The following is a 24465-nucleotide window of genomic DNA, read 5'->3' as shown; positions in this document are numbered from 1 at the left end:
TCGATTACTTCCTTTTCCAATCGTTCTTTTGATCCGTTAGTATAGTCATCGTGCACAGTGTTTGGGCTTTCTTGACAATAAAAACGCTAATCTATCATGCTGACCTTGATAGCATTGCGTTTCGTTAATCATGAGAACATGAAGTGGGAGAAGCCTAAAAAGGGCTCGCCAGCTGTCATTTGAACAGTGCTGCTATAGTACGATTTAAGAATTGTAACTATACATTGTTCATATACATATGTGTTATTATCTTCTTATCTGGTTTCATGTTCTTCAGACATAAATTACCTGTATGTAAAATTAGAAAAATAACAAATAGAAAACTATATTGAGTTAATTAAAATATAAAGTACACAGTAATTCACTGTAAAATATCATAACTTGAATTCATGAACTTGTTAATAATATCAATATTATAGAATAAATTATATATGTTGTTGGCGTATCACTTCAAATATTCAGAATTTCTGTTACAAGTATTGCGTATATTAAGTATAATAACAATAAACGTAGAACATCGATTAAGACTTAAGCAGTAAAATGGTAGTAGTTTGCTGAAAAAAGTAAAGGTAGCTGTTAAAAGAATATTTCAGGTTTAAAATTCGTGGTACTTCGGAAAATCGAGGTCCTATTTCATTAAACTTCATTTATTTAAATATACATATCTATATAAATCAACCAAGATGACCATTTTTGCAGTTTAAGGTTTCTATATCTTTTAGTCGCTAAATTATACGTACACATTTATATGCAGGTCTTTTATAAGTATGTAATTCTGTGGAATTACACGCTTTTTATACTTTACTTCATCAAAGCCCTCTTTCAAATGCCTCGAACACTTTGACATCACTTTTGGTTGCTGTTTAGCTTGCATGAAATTTATGTACATTACATCTTTGTTGCTAATATTATGTCTATCGCAGAAAGGTATGTGTATTATATAGATACTTGATACTATCAATTGAAAAAAGTATTCACTATATGTAAACAGTACACATTTGTAACAAGAAAACACAAAGTTATTAGGAGACATTTTGTTCGAATAATAAAACATTCGGATATTAGGGTATTTGGATAAAAGCGGTTCAGATATGGGAAATTTTACTACATTAGTAGTTTTATAGTTTACAGAACCACCTCTTAAATATCCTCTCACCCATCAAACATCCGCTGTACACATTTTATAATGAAATTACCTTATCTTTCTGTAATCTCGGTCCAAAACCATTTCACGTACAGAACACCAAAAATACTTCCTCCAAATGGTTAAGTTGTAACAGAGTGAACACGTTCCAGACATATCTAATATATATTTGCAAGTATTATACATCGTACTAAAATTTTAACTAAAACACCAAAGAAAGTAGTTTTGATACCAACTCGTTGTAGGCATGTAAAGGATGTTGTTACAACAACATTTTATGCGAGCACAACATCCAAGCTAGATTTTATCTGGAAATAGTTTCCCTATGTAAATAACGAAGGTGATCGAATCAGGTAGCCAGCAATTCGTAAACGTGGACGTTTAGCCACGTATGAACACATAGCTGCGCCACTCGTAAGCGAAACGCACGAACGTGATATACTTGGCTTGTGCTAGAGCGTGACACTATTTTTCTTCCACGATTTATTACCGCGGATTTATCACCAGAGATTTATTTCTACAGAAAACAGCAAGAAAATTAAGTCAGAAATCTGGCTCCCTTTTCACCACTATTCTCCCTTAGCCATGTTTAGAATTCTTTTTTTCGGGCGCACTTTTGTACATATGCAAGCAGCTGTTCTGAGGAACCAGACGAGACATGTACGTGATCACATATTGCGATAAGATTTTATACTTGAATGAATGTTCCTAGGTAAACTATAAATCTTACGTCACGTTCGTTCTACTTGTACGCGATCCATCTTCCTGGCTAAGTGAACCGATCTACTAGAATAAATGAAGTTTTCACCATTATTCATGTAGGAAAATTGGTAGCGTTTTATTATGTATTTGTACTTCACCTTGGAATTTTTCTTGTGATTATAAAGTGTCTTATTTGAGTTTACAAAGGAACATCGATGAGTGATACTAATAAAACGTTATACACTTGTTCATCAGGCTAACCTGAGAACTTTTCCATATTTCTTTCTTAAAGTAAAAAAGTATAACGAACTAGAACATGGCACAATTCTTCAATTGTTGATTGAATAAATAACTGTGCAAAGTTTTATCAACACTAGCATATATCGGTCATCAATGTTCCCTTGTTAGTTTCAAACTGTAAACTGTTGTTTCTTGTTTTATAAAGATGTTCTTGGGTGAAAAATATCTTTCAATTTGTTTACTGTTATCTTGTCATTCTTTAAAGTCCTATTTAAAATGTTTTACAAATTCTGGTACTGGTAATGAATAGATTTCTCTGTTTAACACTCGATTTGAAAAAGAATTACCAATATTGTCATATGACTACACGCGTTAAGTCGTGCTTGTGACCTTATTCCGATAAAACAGTTGCTATTTACTTATAACTTTCAGACATGTTGTAAAAAAGCTCCGCAAAAATAGAGAAAGAAAGGTGGATTAATTCTTAATGAAGATAAATTATAGGATTTTTTAAAAAGTGTATATCTTTCTAAAAACAAAGTAGTGAAAGATATAAATTATACAGGATGTTTAAAAAAGTGTATCAAGACTTTAAGGACTTATAGTACTCAGCTAAAGGAGTAAAAAATGTCTAAGCAACATACGTCCAAAAGTCAATCCTTCTGACGAAAAATCAAGTTTTAATATCTAAGAATATTCGATAACGTGAATGAGTTTCTCTGAGACTCATTGAATGTAAATAGAGGAATTGATTTCGAAGTACGTTTAAGGTTATCAATACAAGATTATTAGAATAGCATCAAGAAGGGTTAGTCCATAAGTAAATGCAAATTTAGTACAAACCTTCTTTGTTACAGTAAATATACGATATAACTTGCTGCTATTGCAGTGCAAAGCTCACATATACTAGGCTTACTACGCTCACAACTAGCTCAATACTATGAAGTAATCTTTGTTGATGTTAATTTAATAATCTTGTTTTGACAACCTGGAAGGTACTTCTAAATCAATTTCTTTATTTACATTTAATGCATTGTGGAGAACTCACTCACGGTATTAAATATACGTAAACAATAAAAATCAATTTTTCATCCAAAAGATTGACTTTTGGACCTACGTCGATTAGACATTCTTTACTCTTTTCGCTGAGTACTATAAGTTCTTAAAGTTTTGAAACACTCTTTTTTAACACCCTGTATAATATTGTACTCCGTCGAGAAGGAAACTGATATTACTTACGATCACAGTACAATGTACAATAAAATTAATGATGTAGCAGGTGCACCTCATCTACAAGACTCAAGTGCCTCCTACGAAGTGAATCTTCTGTTACAGTTAACAAGTTTTATTATTGTGTTGGCTTAAGAATTGACAAACGTGCGTTCTAGCATCAGAATGTGTTCTTCTATATTTAATGTAGGTACAGAGACATTGTTCTTTCTGTATCTGCATTTGAATATACGCAATCGTAGAAAATCTAGAAAGCAATAAATATTCCACATAATGTTAGTATCCGTATATTTACAATTTATGAAACATAAACAGAAACTTCTTTTAATGAAAGAAAACATGAAATGGATCTATTAGTATATGATCATAGAAGATCGGAATACTCATTCACATTTTCAACTAATGAAAACTAATTACAATATTAACACATATACCTATTATGCTAACTTCGTATTGTATTCAACATTATTAATAAATTTGGAACTTGATATTAATTTTTTATACTGCTGAAATAAATCCTTCCATGTAACAGAAAGACCTGAAAAAATAGTTCCTCAACGTCCAAAGCGTGAAAATTTCACAGTCGACCGTGTCCACGCTAACAAGATAAGCGGAAAAAATTCACTTGTACCACTTCCGATTCTCCCTGTTCCTTTCATCTAGAGAAGCAATCTCCGTCCGATTGAATACTCGATTACATCATTGTCGCAAACAATTCCAATTAAACGAGAACCGTAGCAATCAGGTTTCGAGTTCGATCTTTTTAGAAACCTGTCACGTTGATGGAAAAGAAAAAAAGATCGGCAGTATCCATTAGCCTCGATTCAGACTTAGTTTCCCCCATGGCTGTCCAACGTTCTAAATTGCATCTAAAATTTTTAATGTCGAATGCTGATGACTCGGATGCACGTTAGTATGCAATGAGAGCCACTCCTTTCCAAAGGCACCAGAGAAAAATAGCAAGAGGTATACGATATTTATGTGCCTGAAATCCCAAGAATTGTGAGGTCTCGCGTTCGTAACTATACCAATTAATTAGTATCAAACCGGAATTTCCGTGAGTCCAGGTTACGATGTTAATTCCCGCTAATCGTCCTCTTGGATGCCCTCCAAGCCCAGTTTCGAACGATGTCTCGGAGGGGTTGACGACTTGCACCTTTTGTCACAGTACGCGGACTCTCCCTCTTTATTCTCTTAAACCTTATTGAATGGAGGATCGCTCTGTGTCCAATCGAAGCAATAGGGATCAAGTATTTCGGAGAGCGATTGAGTAAATCGGAGGTACGGCTACCGGATAGCTTTTCTAGACCGCTGGTGCTTCGAAAGTGGTTGCAAAGAGGCTGGAAAGGGATCGGTAGGTTGGAGGTGGGGCTTTATCGATTTCTTACACGTGGCCCAGCAACGCATTTCGTACATCCATAGTGTCCTCATTGGGGTGTAACCGTCGCTGGCCGTATTACGAGAAAACAACCCCGTCCCCAGTTTTCTCGATAACCGATAGCCTCTCGAACTCGTTAAACTTTTGTTTCATCGCGTCTTCGTGAATTTAATGTTGGATACGAGGTGGTCTTGGTTTTCCGGTTTAAGTGCACGAGAAATTTGTAAGCTTTGCACCGTGCCAGGTCAGACCGCCTTCGGGTTTCGCTGGTCGCAGGGGTAACAGGAGGCGAAGTCTCCATATGCAGATGCACGCAGCCATTAATGTGCCTCGTAATTTGAAAGCGAAACGTAAACGTTTGGTTGACTGTATTTGAGCTTCGTTTGTGGTTGAAACGACGCGAGATTGCGGCCAAGAAATTGATATTTTTAAGCGCTAAGATGCTACGAGAATTTTAATCAACTGATTTGAATGTTCATGTTTTTCTGTAAAATGTGCTGAATTATGCTAGGATTAAATTTTCATTAAATTACGCAGTCTAAAAAGATTCAAATTGAATGTTATTTTATTTCCAACGAAATGAAAACATAAGAAATTATTTGAAAACATTCACCCTGGTAGATGTCAGAATACTGCAAGGAGTACTAAATAACAGAAATACAGTATTTTGTTCTTTATTATTATTATATTACTTTTATTATGTTAGACATACCTATGTATAGGTAAATACTTGCAATGCTTTACGTGTATTAATAACACACGTACTCAAATTCATTAAAACTTCTTAAAGTTTAACCCGTTAATCGCTATGCTAAATTTATTAAAAATTCTATCACTTTGGCAGTGACTTTAACTTGAAAAAAAAATTACTTTTACTTCATTTCTGTATTTGTTTTACAGTGTTCTTCCTTCTCTAGTTTGTTGTCGTTACAATCTTTTGTTAATACCACTCATAATAATACATTAATTGTCACCCGTATCTACATGAATAACATGGCAGTCAATGTATTAAAAAACAAAACATAGACTTCTTCAGCACTCGATTTTCAATCGTTTATAATAAAAACCCTCTGTCACTATTTTCATATGAAATCATTAGGATATTGCTGTTTTATGAGTAAAGAAAAATTTAAATGATGTATAATACTGAAACTTGCAATTTTTTGTCAAGACCCATTAGTATGAATCGGAAAGTCGGTATTGCTATTACATTTACGTTTTTAATGTCAATCCGTATTTTCAAGCCGACATTTTTGGATTTTAATTTCACAAAATGGGTTTCTTTCTGTAGGAACTATTTCAGCTTCTGCACTTAAGAAATATTCAACTGCCACTCTTTGTACATTCTACAAATTTTCAACACGTTCTCAGATGTAGCGTTTACGTCTGCATAATTGACAGAGTTATGTAAGCTCAAACGAACCAACTTCCCTTCGACACTCTTTCATCCCTCAGGGTAAGAGTCAATAATGCCTACCCAATTTGAAATTCTACTATGTGTTGTGTATAGTTCGTTCTGCATTGCTGTTGGTTATATGCTAAAATTACAAAACTTTTTTTTGGCGTAGTGTTACTCGTCCGAAATTCAGACTCACTTTTCTCAAAGACAAAAGACTGCCTAAAACTGTACTTCGGTATTCTCGTCCCCGGTTAAAATTCAAAGTGCATCGGAAAGGAAACCTGATTTTAAATAATTTTATTCTACATTTTCGACTTATTTTTTCATGTATTTTTCAACTCCCTTTCCGGTTGTGACACAAGTTCTGGTACACCCTGTACACATAGGTATACATATGCATAAGTTCGGATTTGCTTGTAAGTGATACGAGAAAACTCGAAATTCAACTTCCCTAATTTGAATGTGATCAATTCCTCTGGAATTCATAAATTTTCTCTATCATGAGTAAACGATACAGTATTAATATGCATGCAACAGTAAATATACATAGCGCTTTATTTTTAATATCTGATTTATTTGCTATTATTCAGAGTTCTTATTATTCAATGCCAAAATTACCAATGAATATTTATTATATACAATTTAGTTCGGACCTGTTATTTCCATTTGTAAATGCAGTCTAGTATATTAAAACATATTTTCTTGCTAAATCTGTAATTTTGACCACTGCAATAAAAATACGACGTTTACGTATATTAAATAATCATTCGTAGTTCTAGTACTATTTTTAAGGTAAAGCACAAGTTATACGAATAAAAAAAAATAAAAGATTCTCTTCGATATTATACAGTGATTCCTTTATCGAAAAAAACTAACTACATAGGATGAAAAGGTCTGTCAATGTACTTAGTTCTTCAGTCACCCTTAAAAGCGTCTATGACATCAGTATTAATGTGTTCGCTGTTTTTATACTGTTCTTGGGCATTAAAGAGAATATCCTATGATATAGCTTAAAAAAAAACTAATTCGCTGAAACGTCAAAAGCGCAAAAGAACCACTTTCAAGCAAAGATGTATACAAAGGGGTGACTGATCAAAAGCGTGTTTTACGATGTTCCTTGTATACATTTTATTATTGTATATACTACGAGAAATGTTATTTCCCTGTTCTGCCCTGAATGTCATTTCATTACTTATAATCAATGCTTGGAGAAATGAAAGCAAAGAAAGGCTTAACAGATTAACTGTAAATGATATTAAAATCACGTTTTCATGATATTGATTGATGCAAAAAAGATTTAGCAATTGCTGCTATAAATGAAAATTAAACAGGCTAAGATAAATGCTTAAATTTTCCATATATCCATAAAATCTAAAAACTGTCTAGAAACAGAACTGCCAACGATTAATATGTATCAATTATTACCGAAGCTATCAAAACAATTAAAAATTTTTTAAATAATTCTAAGAATCGAAATTAATTTTTCCTCTGACTCAGTATCAAAGCAAAAATATCATTTTGGTTTAAAAAGATAATTTAATTACAAAAGATGCAATGATATTTCTTGGGGGTACATATTCCCTAGAAAATTCACTTTTGTCTGTTGTCTTTTTGACTTATTTGAATATATATTAAATGAATTACATTTACAAAATAAAATACAATTGCTCTACTTAGAATTAGCCTTAAAAAATGTCTACCTCAGAACGTTAATAAATAACAATGATTCATTACGTTATTTTAAAGAATTATCCGCATTACAAATAACGTATAAAAAGTATTCTCTAACAAAGGGTCTAACAGAACAAAAAAGAAATAATAAAGCACCTAAACATAAGAAAACAATAGAATAATGAAAATATTCTTTTTCCTGGATAATTTCAAGAACAGAAATTGTATTACCTTTATAGGATCAAACGCAGATGAATATTTTTTCTTGGATTTCAAAAGTCAGGCATGTACTCGCATAAAATATTTAATGTTTCAGAAACATTCCACAGAGAAGCACAATTCAAGAATCAAGAACAATTAAATTTTACTCGTTTCAGATATTTTCATTTTGATCCTATTAATTCAAAAGCTTTTATGAGAACACAACACAACTTTTAACATGAGAATTGTTAAAAATTTACAATATAATTATTATTGCCTTCGGTCCTGTTTCATTATCATGCGTTACACTGAAGTAACGATTACCATGCAAACCGTTTCAAAACTCCTGTTTGTTTTTTCGAGTGAAAAAACTTGAATTCTTAATAAGCTTACCGTCTGAAGTCTCTTTCACGATCTTAATTCTTCTCGAAAGAGCTCTTTAATGTGGATCAATTTCAACAGCTATTTGCTTCAAGGGGCCATAACTGAAGCATGCAAAAAAGGATAATGAGAACTATTACAAATTCTCCTATGCTTAATTGTAATTTCGTTACCTTGTTCCATTGAAATAACACACATGTTTCTTTTTGAAATAAGCACTATTTACAAGCTACGGGAGACAGTTTCATCTTTTAAATAGTTGAAATTAAAATTACTGAAAATTAGTCCTGCCATTAACAAATACATATCAATTTTAAAATTTCTTTTTTTATTTAAAATTTATTTTTTATTTTCTAAACAATATTATACACAAAAATTATTCGATGAAAACAGAAGATATAAGTGAAATAAAATGAATAAAAGTAAAATTTTCATTGTACAATATTTTTACTGAACTTTTTATTTTTTTTCCTTTAATGTAATGGTTGTAAGCAATAGACCTTGCATATGCTAAAAACTATCGTATAATACGAGATATTATTCATATTACACAATAAAATATGTTTAAATATTTTTAGTAAAATTTTGTTTTATCCCGAGCAATAAATTTGTTATTACAAAAATTCAATGATTAACAAATAAATAACATCTTCTCGAAAAAATGATTCTTCTATAAAATTGTATTTTACATGCAGCTTGACATATTTTTTTAGACTCTAGCAAAGAAAATTTAATGAAATTTTTGGTAGTTATAAGAAATTAGTAAAAATACCAAATAAAAAAAATTTTAAAATAATGCAAGGAGAAGAATAATTCGTTACTTTCTAAACGATTGATTAAGCGCGTAATTCAATTTATTTCACTCAAAATTATGTACTTCCGGCTAGTCAAAATTTAATAAGAATTACTCCAGTAATTTAGCAGGAAACAGATCATAAAGTACAGCAATTTTCCATATCGTTAAAACTCGATCGTAAATTCCCCTATTATCTTTCTACAGCTCCACGAATTAGCACTGTTCTAAATAAAAATATTTTATTAAAGTGATTCTCATTGGAGAATGATCGAGGTGCATAAATAATAAAAAAAAACAAGTGTCATACGTATTACATAATTCCTTCATTATTCTATACAAAATAATAGACTTTCTAATGAATTCTTGAAAATCCTTAGGACTCTCTTTTCCGCGTTTATTCGATCATGCGGTGCTTCCTTTATAGCTTCCATTTTCTTCTTCCAACGACTCTTCAGCATTGAATTCGTGATCGAAATTCTCGAAATTAACGCGTTCATTGATAGCACATAACAGGACCTTTTTTGTAGCAGAATTAATTCAGTCCGATTAAGAATCGTTGATCGCAATGACATTGGCGCTGCTAAGACATTTCAGTGCGACGAATGTACTATGCGCGAATCAACTAATCAGTTGGGTATTTGTCGAACAAAGAGAATCAGGCAAGTTAAACGTCAAGTCTCTCGCAAGATACGTCGAGTCGCTAGAGCGGAGCAAATTGCCTACAGCTGTGCACCCTGACGTTCAGCAAATTGATGCTAGAATTCATCTTAATAGCCCGTCTATTAGCGATGTACACAGATATTTCGGATATATCGTTCCGTCGATTATATGCTTACTAGCGAGATACACGTGGATTCCAGGTACCCGAAAATGAAGATGGAAATGCATTCGAAGCAACGTGCACCGTTGAAAAGGTGGTCACAGCAATGGTAAAGGAGAGGGTTTATGAATCTTTGAATCACGTGGGTTCATGAATTTGTGAATCAAGAAAATTTATGCAGTTATGAGAAATAATGGAAGCTGTAAACATTTCGTTTTCTTTTTGAACTTAAACTTTTATATTCAGAACATTCCTCTTTGCAAAATTTCTTCCTCTAATTTCTTTTTTCTTTTTTTTTCTTTTTACTGATGTATTTACTTCATATTAAAAATTTTTTCTCCGTCGTTAATAATATTACGAGTTCGAATGCGTATGATTTCTTTAAACCATTCTTTTCTTTTTAATTGGAAACATTAACCGTGCTCTTGATATATTCAAATATTATATAATAAGAAACAGTCTTTGCAACAATTTACCAATGCTATATTAACTTTTTTACATAAATGTTTTCAAGATATATGTAAATTTTAATAAATAAGCCTTAGCCTGTTGGACCAAATAACACAATCGTTATTAACCCTGCAATGGAACCCTAGAGTCTTTCATGACCCCAACAAAATACTGGTTTCTGTTACTGCAAAATAATTGCAAATAAAAATGTTCTTTAATTTTTGTTAACATTTGAACTTTATTACCCTAAACTATACACTTAAAAGTATTTTAGTAAATTTTTACAGAATTTTTAACATATTTAAAATGTGTGAAAATTACGCTAAACTTGAAAGACTTGGTGTGCCGTGTGGCAGTACGAAAAAACAGTATGCCATTTCAAAAGTGCATTCCTTAAATTTATAATCATTAATTTTTCATTCTTTTATTGCTACATGGAATCTCTTACAAACACCATTATTTTCGTTTAATAAATTCCACAATGCTCAAAATTCACTGGTACATTAGCATTATCTCACGTTAATACTTGAAAGCATTAGTAGTTACTTGAAAATAAGCTACGAAACACTAAAACAAATAACTCCCTCCTTACTATTAACTTAATCAAATTAAAGATATAAAATCTAGATGTATTTTACATGTCTACATCTATTTTTGTTTTGGTATTTAAAATTGTTCTGATGAGGGAAACTATACATTAAATCATAAGTTCAGTAGTTTAAAAGTCTTAACATATGTATACTTTCAAGAGCAATATAATAAGTCAAAGTGTCAAAGAATACCTTTTCATTTTTGTAGGCATATTTTTTACATAGGTACTTTCCTTATACACCTAGGTATCTACATATTTAAATAATAATCTTATCTCTTTTCTTTAATACAGGAATGTAACGTAAGTTAGGAAATAGGTCTCGCTTTCCACACTCTCGTTTCACAATGAATTAGTACCCGTCACTGTTTTCGTAATGAACTTCTGTTTTCATTTAAGTATTCTATCGCGAAAATCGATGAAGCTAATACATTACTGAACATGAACTTTCCATTAAATTATTTACATAAATTAATCGTGAAGTAGCAAAATCCAAGAAAGCTAGAAAAGACTTCCATTTCCATCATCGTACAAAAGAAAACCACAAAATATAGAAAGAGCAAAGAGATTAAACTTATGTTTGTAAATTATGTATATAAGCAGTTATAGAATGTTTAAAACGAATTTCTTTTAACTCATATTTGGTCAATTTCCTACATGTTACTCTGAAAAGTATTAATAAAATGATATTATAATATTCTTATTTTATGGTCACAATCCATTCCTCCATGCGCATTTTTACATATAAATATTTCTAACATTCCAACTCTCTTCTCTGTTACAGTCACAAAATTCATCCGTATTGGAATAGCTGACAAGAACGACAATCCACCTTACTTCGACAAAGGCCTCTACGAGGCTGAAGTAGATGAAAATGAGGATATTCAGCATACGGTGCTCACTGTCACCGCCAAAGATCACGACGAGTGTAAGTAAATACAAACGTTACTTTTAGCTTCACAAGATGAAACAAATAACGTCTAAATGGAACTCGTAGGACTGTAGAATTTCTGTTTTATTAAGTATCACTCTCTAACAGCGGGACCGCGTTTCTACCGGGACTCTGTGAAATGATAAATACAAATCTGTTAAGGAGCAGAATAATTTGAAATAGAACTAGAAACTTTTGTCACATTTTGTCGCTAACGAAAGTTAAAAGTGAAAAAGTTAAATTAATTTCATAGAAAATGGAAAATTCGCTTGTGCTTCATTTATTGTAACTGAGCAATATTGAACGTTATTATTTCTTGATTCAGCTTACTGTACCTGAAAGACTTCTTTCAGAAAATTATCAATTCTGACGTTAGCTAACCCATATACCTATATAGAGTATTCGATTATAGATACGAAAAAATTTGAGGGGTGATTCTGTACATCAAAATAAGACGAAAATCGATAATAGCCTTTAAATCTTCCTTTGATAGTTATAAACATTTTTAATTGTAACTAAACACTCTGTATACAGGTGTAAGAAGTCTAAAGGAGTGATTTTATATGTTGAAGTAAGACAAAAGTAAAAAATGACGAAATTGCATTTAAGACTCTGTTTCTAAGTCATTAATTATCGCGAAAATGCCCATAATGCGGTTAAAATGTGTCTGACTTAAGGACTCACTCTACCGATATTACATATCTTGACCCTAACTTGGCTAATGCACACCGACAGGAGAATAAATTTCCAAATCATACTGATTTCACAGACACATTTTAAATGTAGTAATTTCGTTACTCTTAATTTTTGTTTTATTTTGGTAAATAAAATCACCTCCATTCTAAACAGGATTCAAATTGGCCACTCGAGAATTACATACGAATATTTCCTAAAGAAAATACTTACATCTTATGGTGACACGTGCCAATATGTATTCCCAAACTATCAGGCACATCGATGGTTTAATGCAGAATCGTTGTATGTCTGTTTTTAACCAAGTTTGAGATTTTAGGTTACAAAATAAAAGATTTTACATTATAAATAGATTTTATATTACAAAATCTCAAATTTGACTAAAAATGGACATAAAACAGTTGTGCATTAAGCTATCAATATATGTACAAAAATTTTGTATTAGCAAAACATCTTCTATAGTTTTAATATTTTTAAGTCTTTTTATCAACTGTTTATTAAAGTATACAAATATCATACATATTTCTGCCCAAAAACAGTTATATATTTTTGTACTTATTTTCCTGGTAGTTTTTGCTTCCTACGTAAATACAAGTTCAATTTTGTAAGTGCTTTGCACATTATATGTTGACATATTGAAGATAAATGCTTTCATGCAGTATATTATGCTTTTTGTCTCCAATGGAATTAATAATTTTCTAAAAAGCACCTTATTCGTTAATCAAAATATCAAAAGAGAAATAATAATATTTGTTGTTACATAATACATTATAATAGAATACAGTGGTACATACAGGTACATATTACATATATTATTTGATCATATTGAATTAAAAATGTTATGAACTAAATATTTCTAAAGTTTTTGAAATTAATCACTCTCTCTTAACAGAAATGTTTTTCAGAATAAACGTACAAATTACATTTACCTAACAATAAGTCGCTTGCAAAACAATTGCATTGTACCCAACGGTTGGAAATCTTATTGTTGTAAATATTAAAACATTTATAAATACGAATTTCCTAAAACGACCCTCTGTAGTAAAGTATAAGTCAAGTAAATAGATTTGTTCGATAATGCAATTCGAGAGGTCAATTTGGTCTACGTAAAGGAAATTTTAGCAAAGTGAAGTGCAACGTGGAGCTATAAGCGCGGAGAAAATAATCTTCAGTTTACCAAGGACGTTCCCGCAATGCTGTAGCGTATGTCTTCCCTCTATTTCGCGTAATAATTTTATGCCAGGAGTCGAAGTTCTATATCCTTAACCCGCATAACAAGTTTCGTGGGTAACAAAATCCATCTACTTCGCCGCGACTTGCTCTGGAAGCACATTAACTGCTTACGGAAGTTTAAATACCAGATGGCTGAGCGAAGTCATGAAATATATTTATCTGGGAGACCTCAATTAAGAACTTGGACGTTTGACGTTATTAAATTCTAATAAAACTCGTTTAAGGATACGGTTGAAACACTTTTAACTCCTGGCGTCCATAAATAAAAGAAGCCAGAAGGAAGCTAATTTCACCCACACATTTAAGACTAAATTAAAATTATTTTTGGAAATTCATGGAGCAATTGATTTTCAAAAGAAGATCCTTGATAACTGAGGTTGCTGATGTTAAGTATTTTTGCTGCTTTAACTCATAAAAGGTATTCCTCCGACGGGACATGCACACTACACAATCTTCGCAACCAATTACATTTATACACGAGAATTTAAACATGGTCTTTCTATTATCCCTTATTTATGTTTTGTGGTTATCTATTTCTATCGCAAACTTGATTTTACAACTTTATGCACAATATATGTATATGCTATACAGTACTGCTATATTATTATATAAAAATTTATTAAATCATCAGTTTACAAGATTGATCACATGAAATGACACTTTAAACTATCTCTATCCTTTTTATTCACATATCTACATTTGAAAAAATTATTTTAAACAAAGTTAAATTATTGGAAGAGGTGATCTTTCCATTGTAAAACAAAAATTCTTTTCAAGATTCCAGTTTCATAAATTTCAACATCATCGCTGTTTTCTAAGTCATATAATGTATGTTTTCTACTTGCTCATCGAGTGTAAAAAAACAAATTCAAGAAATAATAATTATACAAGAATTCAAGTTGTAGTATGCTCTGTATGTGATAGCTGTCGACCTGGATACATAATTAAGCTCTTTTGATGAATACTCTGTTGTTTTTTTATTTCTTGCGGTGTTATTAACGATCATGCAGGCAGTAGCTTTTTGTGTCATGCGCTCTGGTGTTCTCAGTTTTTTGTGCTGAAAAATGTTTTTTAGTTTATCCCATAGTGGTCAGCTCGGTTTTTGGATCTCACCCCGTTAGATTGTTATTTGTGAAGTAAACTAAAAAATATTGTTCACGAGGAAAACCCAGCAGCACCACAGAACGTGATGTAAAGCATTATGTTAATAACATCGCAGTAAATAAAAGAAGTCAACAAAGTATTCGTTACAAAACTTTAATTATGCATTAAAGTCAGTGCCCAATCATGTTCAGCAATTATTATGACTTCGTCTTTTAATAAAAATATCTTGAAATAAACGATCAGAATGAAATAGTGGTAAGGTTCCTGGATTATTTTCTTTATTTTCTATAAAATATAAAAAAAAATACAGGATACGATTTGAAAAAACGATGATCTCGAAAAATTTTGTCCTGTAGAAATTGTACAGTTTTCCTATTATATTTCCATATTTTTAAAAATAACATTGAATTCAATAAATGTAGTTCTGAACTAGTTCTGAACTAAAAATAAAGAATTTTTACAGGTTTGTCGTAGATAAAGCTAGTAACATAAAACATAAATAATATTTGAGCAGTTAGCATTCCTAGATGAACTAAATATGGAGTAATTCTTAAATTCCTACTAGTATTGTTAATAGTATTGTTGTTTTTTTTCTTGACTATCGTTAGTTTATGCTATCACATTTGACACGTGGTTGCTTTCCTAAATTTTAAACCAAGAAATGAAACATATTTAAAATTGGCGGGACAGGTAAATATAACAGTCCCATGTGAACAAGTTTGTGACTGATTGTATAGGTATGGGTAATATAACGTACGTGTTAAAAAGATGAAAGAATGTCATTTCTATTATTCAAATAAAGGGACGATTGTTTTACAACGCGATCGGCCTGACTCCTTTTACCACTAGAAATGAAAGTTCTAGACTGGTATACCATAAATCCCTGTTCTTGCATGAGATACCTGAATGGATAAAAAGACCGTCATTATTTTCCAAGAATTCCATCTGAACGGATCCTTTTTCTACATTTTACAGCCTCGCGTATTCGATACGAGATTACGAGCGGTAACATAGGCGGTGCATTTGCCGTGAAGAATATGACTGGCGCCATTTACGTCGCAGGTGCATTAGATTACGAGACGAGGAAAAGGGTGAGTGCATTGCAAACGTTCACGAAAAACAGTAACGGTAGCGGAGAAAAACAGGAAATATAAAGAGTTCTCCTCCATGGATCTACAGTTAATCCTTTTAACCATGTTACCCCACCTTTTATTGCTTCCGCCCAGTGAAACTGCGAGATAGCGCGAAAATGTTTACGATATTGCGTCGGTCCTGTTCAGTCATTTGTCATTGCTTTAATAAGCCCTTTGCTTTATACTTTATATGATCGGACGTATTACTAGCATCGTAATATGTACTGTAAATCTGATTCAGAAAATAGGATCATTACTTACATCTGATTAAATCGAATTTGCCATAAAATATTGCCTTCTCATCGGGAACAATTCTGCGCAAGTACGTATTTAATTTACGATAGATATTTGTATGTTTGTTCTATCTTTCATTTATATTTACTTATTACATCGGATTGAAAGTGTTCCTGTTTTTATATTTGTCTTCTTTTAAATTTGTACAAAACTTTTCTCACGTTTAGGCACATAAGTTATCATTAATGCATTTCATATGCTCTTTTATATTTATAATATTCATAATACCAAAAATTATTAGTACCAAGAACGTTTTAGTACAGATAATCATTTTTAGCGGAACAGTGAACTTTTCCTATAAATCGATATAACGAGAAATTTCTTTATTACTTATTCATTATTGTACTAATGTTACTCATTAATATTTCAAAAAAGTTTTTCTCTCAGATGTGTAACTATTTTAACAGTTTCATAATTTAATTAATACCACCATATTTCATCCACATTCCTTCGTGTGATTAAGTATACCATTAATTCAATGTCTAAGGAAGTTGTCTACCGAAAAAGATAGCGTATCTTAAATTAAAAGTACCATTAATTTTTAAAAGTACCAGTTATTTGAAATCTCCTTTATACAGTCTGTTTAAAATGTCAAGTATAAAATAAAAATGTTTTTCTGAAAATCTGTTATCGCTCTTAAAACGAAGACTATCACTGAAATTATTTAAATAAAGCTCAAACACTGCACTTCATCTGTTCTCTTCTAATTTTACAGTACGAGCTTCGTCTTACCGCGTCGGACAACTTGAAAGAAAACTACACGACAGTCGTAATACACGTGAAGGATGTCAACGACAATCCGCCTGTCTTCGAGCGGCCAAATTACAGAACGCAGATCACTGAGGAAGACGACAGGACTTTGCCGAAACGCGTTCTTGCGGTAATTATCATTCACTTCTCAGATTTTCACCGTCTGCTCTGTAGTTATCCTAATAATCGAGCTTGAATAATGCATTACGTTCATTCTCATAAAATAAATCAAATACACGAGCTGTGAAGACATCGTTTATTACAAAATTCTTATTTCATATAACTGACGGTATGTAGAGGTGGGACTGTTGATATAAATATTGATAAATAGCGATGATATCCAAATGTTATTAATAATTCGACATATTGATAATATTAAGATTTCGTTAAAGCGAATAAATGTAGGAGAAACTGAAATGACCGTTAAGGCTATCCTATTTGACACTTACAATTAGTTTCCTAAATCTCTCTAAGGGTGTGGAAAATCTTACATAAACTCTGAGTACCAATATTTATGAATATTATTTGAAATTAAATTTTGTAAATAAAATGATAAGAGTTAGCTTAATTTTTTTTAATTAAAAAAGTCGAAAATATTAGTTGCAGGTGTTTCGTATTTTTGGCAAATCTTCATGAGTCGATATATTAGCTCAAACATATAAAGGCGATTAAACAAAGCGGCTTGACGCTACGTTATCTAAATGAAAACAATTCAAATTACATGTCCATCTCACACCTGATATTACTAATATCATAAATACATTCATACATACGTATTTGTTTTATTTGTATGTATTATCTATTCGTTCCTGTATTCAAATATATTTCATCCACTTTAGTAAAAGTATTAAGTACCTTGTTACTAAAAATTATGCGCGTATTTAAATGCTAGAATCTAACAATCTGAGAACTCTTATGGAATTTAAGGTGTAAAACTTAAACCACAAAATAAAGAAAATGGAATATGAAATAAATATCGTATGGAATAGGAAGTGTAGAATATAAAACATATAATGTAAAGCTTGAGACATGATACACGGAGCATGGTATGAAATTCCAAAAATACCTAGGTAGAATATGCAGGTTATGGTGGAAAAATGTTTATCTATATTAGCCATAACAAATCCCAAAGAATTTAGTAATAAAAACATAAATAATCATATACTCGAAACTTCGTTTGCTAAACAGGTCACAGCGACTGATGGCGACCAAGATAGGCCACAAAATATTGTTTACTTCTTAACGGGCCAAGGAATTGATCCAGAGAATCCAGCAAATAGCAAATTTGATATTAACCGTACAAGTGGAGAAATTTTTGTTCTGAAGGTTTGTACATTTTTTAAAATGCATGAAGATATAGAAGATTTAGAAGAATATATAAAAGATAAGAAGTCAATTTCGTATAAAACAAAACATTATTACTCTTTCTCATTTTTATTGAAAACGTTATTTTACAAAATACGCATTAAAATTATTCTCGCCGAAAATAACAGTTGAATGAAAATTAAATTCTGTAATGCACTACATAACCGCAGAGGCACTCTAAGCTACTGATGGTAAATCATGAATAATTTGTAATATTACTCAAAAGTACGCTTTACGATCAACAGACTTAACTAGAGTTTTCATAAACCTTTGTAGTGCTCTACGTTTTATTAAGTTTACTTTATATCTTCTATCATTCGTTCCTGATTTTTCTATAGCCATTGGACAGAGATCAACCACATGGAAGACCGCAGTGGCGATTTACTGTGTTTGCTCAAGATGAAGGTGGAGAAGGATTGGTTGGCTACGCTGACGTCCAAGTGAACTTAAAAGATATCAACGATAACGCGCCAACCTTCCCGCAAGGAGTTTACTTCGGCAACGTTACCGAAAATGGGACAGCAGGTATACATTATTTCATTCCAATGCTTTCTTTATTGAAATTTAAAAATACCTAATAACGATTTTTATCCGATAAGAATGACTATATTTGTGACTGTAATGCCAAATGACGTATCTATATAATGTGTTCCCCTCTTTGAACTATTCACATTCATAGATTATTTCTATGTATAATTTTCTTTACTTTTGCTAGAAACGCAAACTTTATTTTATAAATTTTAATTAAAGGAAAAACTTGAATTTTTTAAAAATATGTCTTATGTAATTTGAGCTTACAGTCATAGCTACAAGCATGTGTGTCAAACCAAATATATATAAAGTTATAAAAATTACCAGTTTTTTTATGATTACGGGCAATATACGAGGATCAGCAGCAAAGTAATGCACACTTAGTCACTTATCTCGAAAATGAAAAAAGATGTATGTATAGAGATATATAATACCTTGACTTCAAAATGGTGCACTCAGTACCATTACAGTGAAGGATATTTATTTCCCGAAACGCGTGATAAGTTTTTTCATTGTGTTACTGAGGTACTCCAGCGGTTGATTTTTGCTCCAGAACTTCACTGCCTTTGGAATCCCTCGTGTAGAAAGAGATAAAAATTACAGGGTGCCCAATCAAATGAGTACAGGGGGTATGGAATTCAAACTTCATCTTTCCGAGAATACGAATTGCGTGTAACGTGTGTGATCCAGCGTTATCGTGCTGTGCTCGTAACACATCGAATTCTTCAATTTTCGTACACATTACACACGTCTGTCCAAATTCCTCAATGTCTCAATATACCACATGGATCATGAAATTACTTAAGAATGTATAGAAAACTGTGAAATAGAATATATCTCGCGAGATGTTTAATCTTTGTTTTTAAAGAAATAGAAATACTAGAACTATATACTTTTGAACTAGTGGATGGAATCTTGGTAGGCCACCAAAGCGAACGATCCATTTCTTGAACTTTTATCTAAAGCAAACGTTCTTACATCACGTAAAGTCTTCTGATCCTAGTATCATTTTGTATGAGGATATAAGGTATCCTTGTTTACTTGATCTGTGTGTGGATCTCGAAGGAGATTTTTACTCATAGGAGAAACCCTGAAGAAACTCGGAACCCTCTGAGTGGCGTGACGCTAAATATTTCCGATTTGATAATCGTAAAATAATATGGGAGTTGTACAAATAACGAAACTTATATAAATTTTAGATACACAATAATAATGTAAGCAAACAAATCATTAGAGATATACGGTTTGGCAGATACAGAGAAGGTGAAACAATGTTGCGTATAACGACAAATATTTATTCTTAAGAATATGTTTATTTTTATCCAGGCACACCTATTCCACAGAACATAATTAATAATTAAGCTTTTGGGTCCTCTTTTTAGCCAATTCATTTAAGAATTTTACTGAGATGAGGAGTAGTTAACATACGGGTGTTTTTTGTTCTGTTCGTTGTGAATTCTCAGTTAGTACTGACTTTGGGAGACATGGGTGTTGTTCCTTGCGCAATTTGGGAGAGAGGGAAAGTCCAAGTGGAACGCCGAATGCAATGCGCCCACTCAAATTCAGTCAACTCCTATTATTAGGAATATCGAGACACAAACTAGCCGAGAACTATGACTCTCCAAAGCATGCGGGCACCATCAGTTCCATTGATTTTGGAAATCTTTGAGCCCTCGCTTTGGTCAGTGTCATGATCATTGCACTGAACACTGAACCCAGGCGACCCTACTTCTACCATTCGGACGGTACAGCAACGCAAGTGTGCATTCCTTTCTTTGATACTTTCCTTCTTTCCTATCAATGAAACAAATGTTTCGTTACGGACATTGCAACAAATTAAAAATAGATTTTTTATCGATCCTATTTTAAAATTTCGTTTCGAAAACTTCATCCATTAGGCAGGCTTCGTTTTATTAGTTTTTTAAACATCGTTACTGCATTTCCATAAAAAATATCATAGCTTTTTAAAATATTCAAGGAAATATACATAAAATGACTATATGTAAGTTTATGTTTATATGTACATACGGTTCATACAGTTTACTTTGCTGTACCATATACACATAGTCCATATACGTAAAAACATAAACACCATACAGATAGGTACTTGAACTTAGGTTACTAACATGATGAAATTCACTTACAAAACGAATTTTGCAAAACGAATATTGATCAAATGTTATTGTTATTTAACAGCTGTCGTAACAATTGCAAAATCAAATAAATTATCTTGTTTATTTTCTTTTTTACATGTTTTGCTGTCTCCTTTTTCCTTTTTGTACCTTTTTGTATTTGATTCCATTTAATATTCTTCTCAGGAATGGTTGTGATGACTATGACGGCAGTTGACTATGATGATCCAAGCGAGAGTACAAACGCTGAGTTACGTTATTCCATCGAGAAAAATGTAATCGAAGAAGAAACGGGATCACCAATTTTCGAAATTGAACAGGAGACTGGTGTAATAAAAACAGCAGTATGCTGCTTAGACAGGGAACGCACACCGGATTATTCTATACAGGTCGTTGCAGTGGATGGAGGGGGGTTAAAAGGTAAAGTTATATTACAGATAAATAAATAAGAACATTAATTTCTTAATTAATTAAACAATTCATAATTTATTGTTACAAGTAGATCTTATACTTTATGTGCCACATTTATTTCTTTCTATCAAAGTGAAATATTAAATCTTCTAAAATACTGTATTCTATTAGTCGTTACGTGAATGTTTGTTTCGTTTAGGGACGGGAACAGCATCTATACGAGTGAAAGATATAAACGATATGCCTCCGCAATTTACGAAAGAAGAATGGACAACTGAGGTAGACGAAACGGAGGGTCCAGACTTACCAGAATTGCCAATTCTTACTGTCACTGTTCACGACGAGGATGAAACTAACAAGTTCCAATATAAGGTAATGTTAATTACCTCCCAATTCTGTGTTGAAAGTAATCTCTATTACTTTTAGCGCTGTGTTTCTGATTTCGTTTCTTCTCAATATGTATGTATTTTGTAAATCAAAAAGTAATTATGTACAATGGTCTTACGTTCCTCATTTAAAATTTGTGATTTCAAGTTGTCTAATATATCAATTTATTTTGATAGTACTTCAGTTTTGATTAGCTCTGTAGTCCTACAGAATGCAATTAAAACACAACTGTATTTCATTTGCGTTCTTTACAACTATATTATCTTCTAGTTCGATCACTTAAATAATCGATACCTACTAACTTTCTTAAATCAACAGGTGATAGAAAGTAGCGCTTATGGGGCCGACAAATTCACTATGGTGAGGAATAACGACGGCACAGGTTCTTTGAAAATCGTGCAATCGTTGGATTATGAGGACCAGTTGCAAAGCAACGGTTTTAGGTTTAGGATACAGGTCAACGATAAGGTATGTTAATATTGAACTATTTTAAAGATCAGGAAAAGATGTATAACGTCTCTGTTTATTTTCCTTTACTTTCGTGAGATGGTATTGCCTATTAAAGGCAAATACATAATCACTTTCAGAAATAATTATTTGCATTTCAAAGTTATTAGTTGTACATTACCCGCATATGATTTCGAAATAATAATTATAATTAAACTGCATATACACTATATTTTATTTTAATTATATATGTGTGTACATGAGCACTGATACATGTTTATTGAAGTTATTAATTATTGTAAGTTACTGATCCGCAAATATTTAATTTTTAAATATTCACATATTAAAACGTTACGACAATTAAATATCTTTGATAATAAATTTGTATTTTTTATATTTTGTTAGGGCGAAGACAACGACAATGATAAATATCACGTAGCTTACTCTTGGGTATCTGTAAAACTGCGTGATATAAATGATAATCAACCACAATTTGAGAGAGCCAATATCGAGACCATAGTTGAGGAAAACGCTCCTATAGGCAACAGCCTCGAAACATTTACAGCTACTGATCCCGATCAGGGTGGAAAGAGCAAGGTGTTCTACTCTATTGACAGATCTTCCGATCGTAAACGGCAGTTCTCTATTAATGAAAACGGAACAGTGTCAATCCAGAGAAGCTTAGACCGTGAAGAAACTCCACGACATCAAGTAAGTTGACATATTAAATTGTAGGTCATTCAGTGTACTTCACATTTATTACGTACTTTTGTAATAGATTTTTATATCTGCGCTATTTTAATTTATATCATTTTCATATTCATTAGGTTTCTCTTTAAGAAAAGTTATGTACATTTCTGTTAAACAGTTGCTTAAAAGTTCTAATTACATTGACATCTTTCTTTCTCTGTATTTTTGCATCTCTAATGAACAAACGTTTCTGACCTAATTTTCGTTGTACATTCCATGTAAATTCTTACATGTTAAAAATTTCTGTTATAAATTTCTATTATAAGCTTAGAAGTACATATAAAAATAGACAAATATACGGGAATGTAAAATTCACCTGAAACTCAATAAATTGAATAGTATCACTGCTAGTGTGAAGGTCTTACTAGAAGTTAAATCATGGAGAAGTAATTATGATAACCGCTGTCCGAGTGCCTTTTTACATCAATGGCTATGACAGCTATTAATTTTTTTAAACGTTTATCTATAGTTAACAAACAAAGATTTGTGCACACTTTCCTTATCCTAAATTTTCGTTTCATTTAAACGCCTAGAATTACTATTACACTACTTATAACTAATCATTCTATGCACTGGGGTGAATGTGAATTCACCAACATTATTTGGCCCACATTTATTGCGCCGACATTGTTTGTTCACTGATACGATAAAATCACGGCATTCTTAATATCCTCAAAATTAAAAATGATTACAGGTGAAAATTTTAGCCATCGACGACGGTGTACCACCGAAGACTGCAACAGCTACACTCACAGTAATTGTCCAGGACATAAACGACAATCCTCCAAGATTCTTAAAAGATTATCGACCGGTGCTGCAAGAGCATTCCCAATCAAAAAGAGTAGTAGAGATTTCGGCAACAGACGACGACGATCGATCTAAGAGCAATGGTCCGCCATTCACTTTTAGAATGGATCCTAAGGCAGACGATGTAATTCGAGCTAGTTTCAAAGTAGAAAGCGATAACAGTAAGTCTGATGATAGATCTATTATTCTCTCGAAAGTAAGGCTGCTAGCCGTTTCGGTAATTAGTCCAACAATCGCCGGCATTGTATCTTTTCAGAGGGTGCAAACGGGGATGGTATGGCCATTGTTTCGTCGTTACGATCATTTAATAGAGAACAACAAAAGGAGTATTTGATACCTATTATTATCAAGGATGCCGGGGTTCCTTCAATGTCTGGAACCAGTACCCTAACGGTTGTAATCGGGGATATTAACGATAATAAAATGCAGCCTGGCTCAAAAGACATTTTTGTATATAATTACGCAGTATGTATTTATATGTATCTATTTATGGTAT

At 32.1% G+C, this 24465-nt stretch overlaps 1 protein-coding gene across 1 annotated transcript in view; it reads left to right on the top strand.

Moving 5' to 3' along the window:
* LOC143183297 (neural-cadherin-like) overlaps positions 1 to 24465 on the top strand; it is a 387170-nt gene that overhangs the window by 346813 nt on the left and 15892 nt on the right. Inside the window, exons 14-24 of the mRNA XM_076384825.1 lie at positions 11786 to 11929; positions 15938 to 16053; positions 17105 to 17269; positions 18328 to 18465; positions 18843 to 19029; positions 21354 to 21587; positions 21778 to 21950; positions 22284 to 22433; positions 22818 to 23123; positions 23857 to 24130; positions 24226 to 24434. Coding sequence (XP_076240940.1) covers positions 11786 to 11929; positions 15938 to 16053; positions 17105 to 17269; positions 18328 to 18465; positions 18843 to 19029; positions 21354 to 21587; positions 21778 to 21950; positions 22284 to 22433; positions 22818 to 23123; positions 23857 to 24130; positions 24226 to 24434 — 2096 coding nt within the window. The remainder of the gene's footprint in view (positions 1 to 11785; positions 11930 to 15937; positions 16054 to 17104; positions 17270 to 18327; positions 18466 to 18842; positions 19030 to 21353; positions 21588 to 21777; positions 21951 to 22283; positions 22434 to 22817; positions 23124 to 23856; positions 24131 to 24225; positions 24435 to 24465) is intronic.

This window comes from Calliopsis andreniformis, chromosome 1, assembly GCF_051401765.1.
Source record: "Calliopsis andreniformis isolate RMS-2024a chromosome 1, iyCalAndr_principal, whole genome shotgun sequence".
Lineage (NCBI taxonomy): Eukaryota > Metazoa > Arthropoda > Insecta > Hymenoptera > Andrenidae > Calliopsis > Calliopsis andreniformis.
Note: the sequence above shows the minus strand (reverse complement) of the source record. Positions and strands in the feature narration are given on the sequence as shown.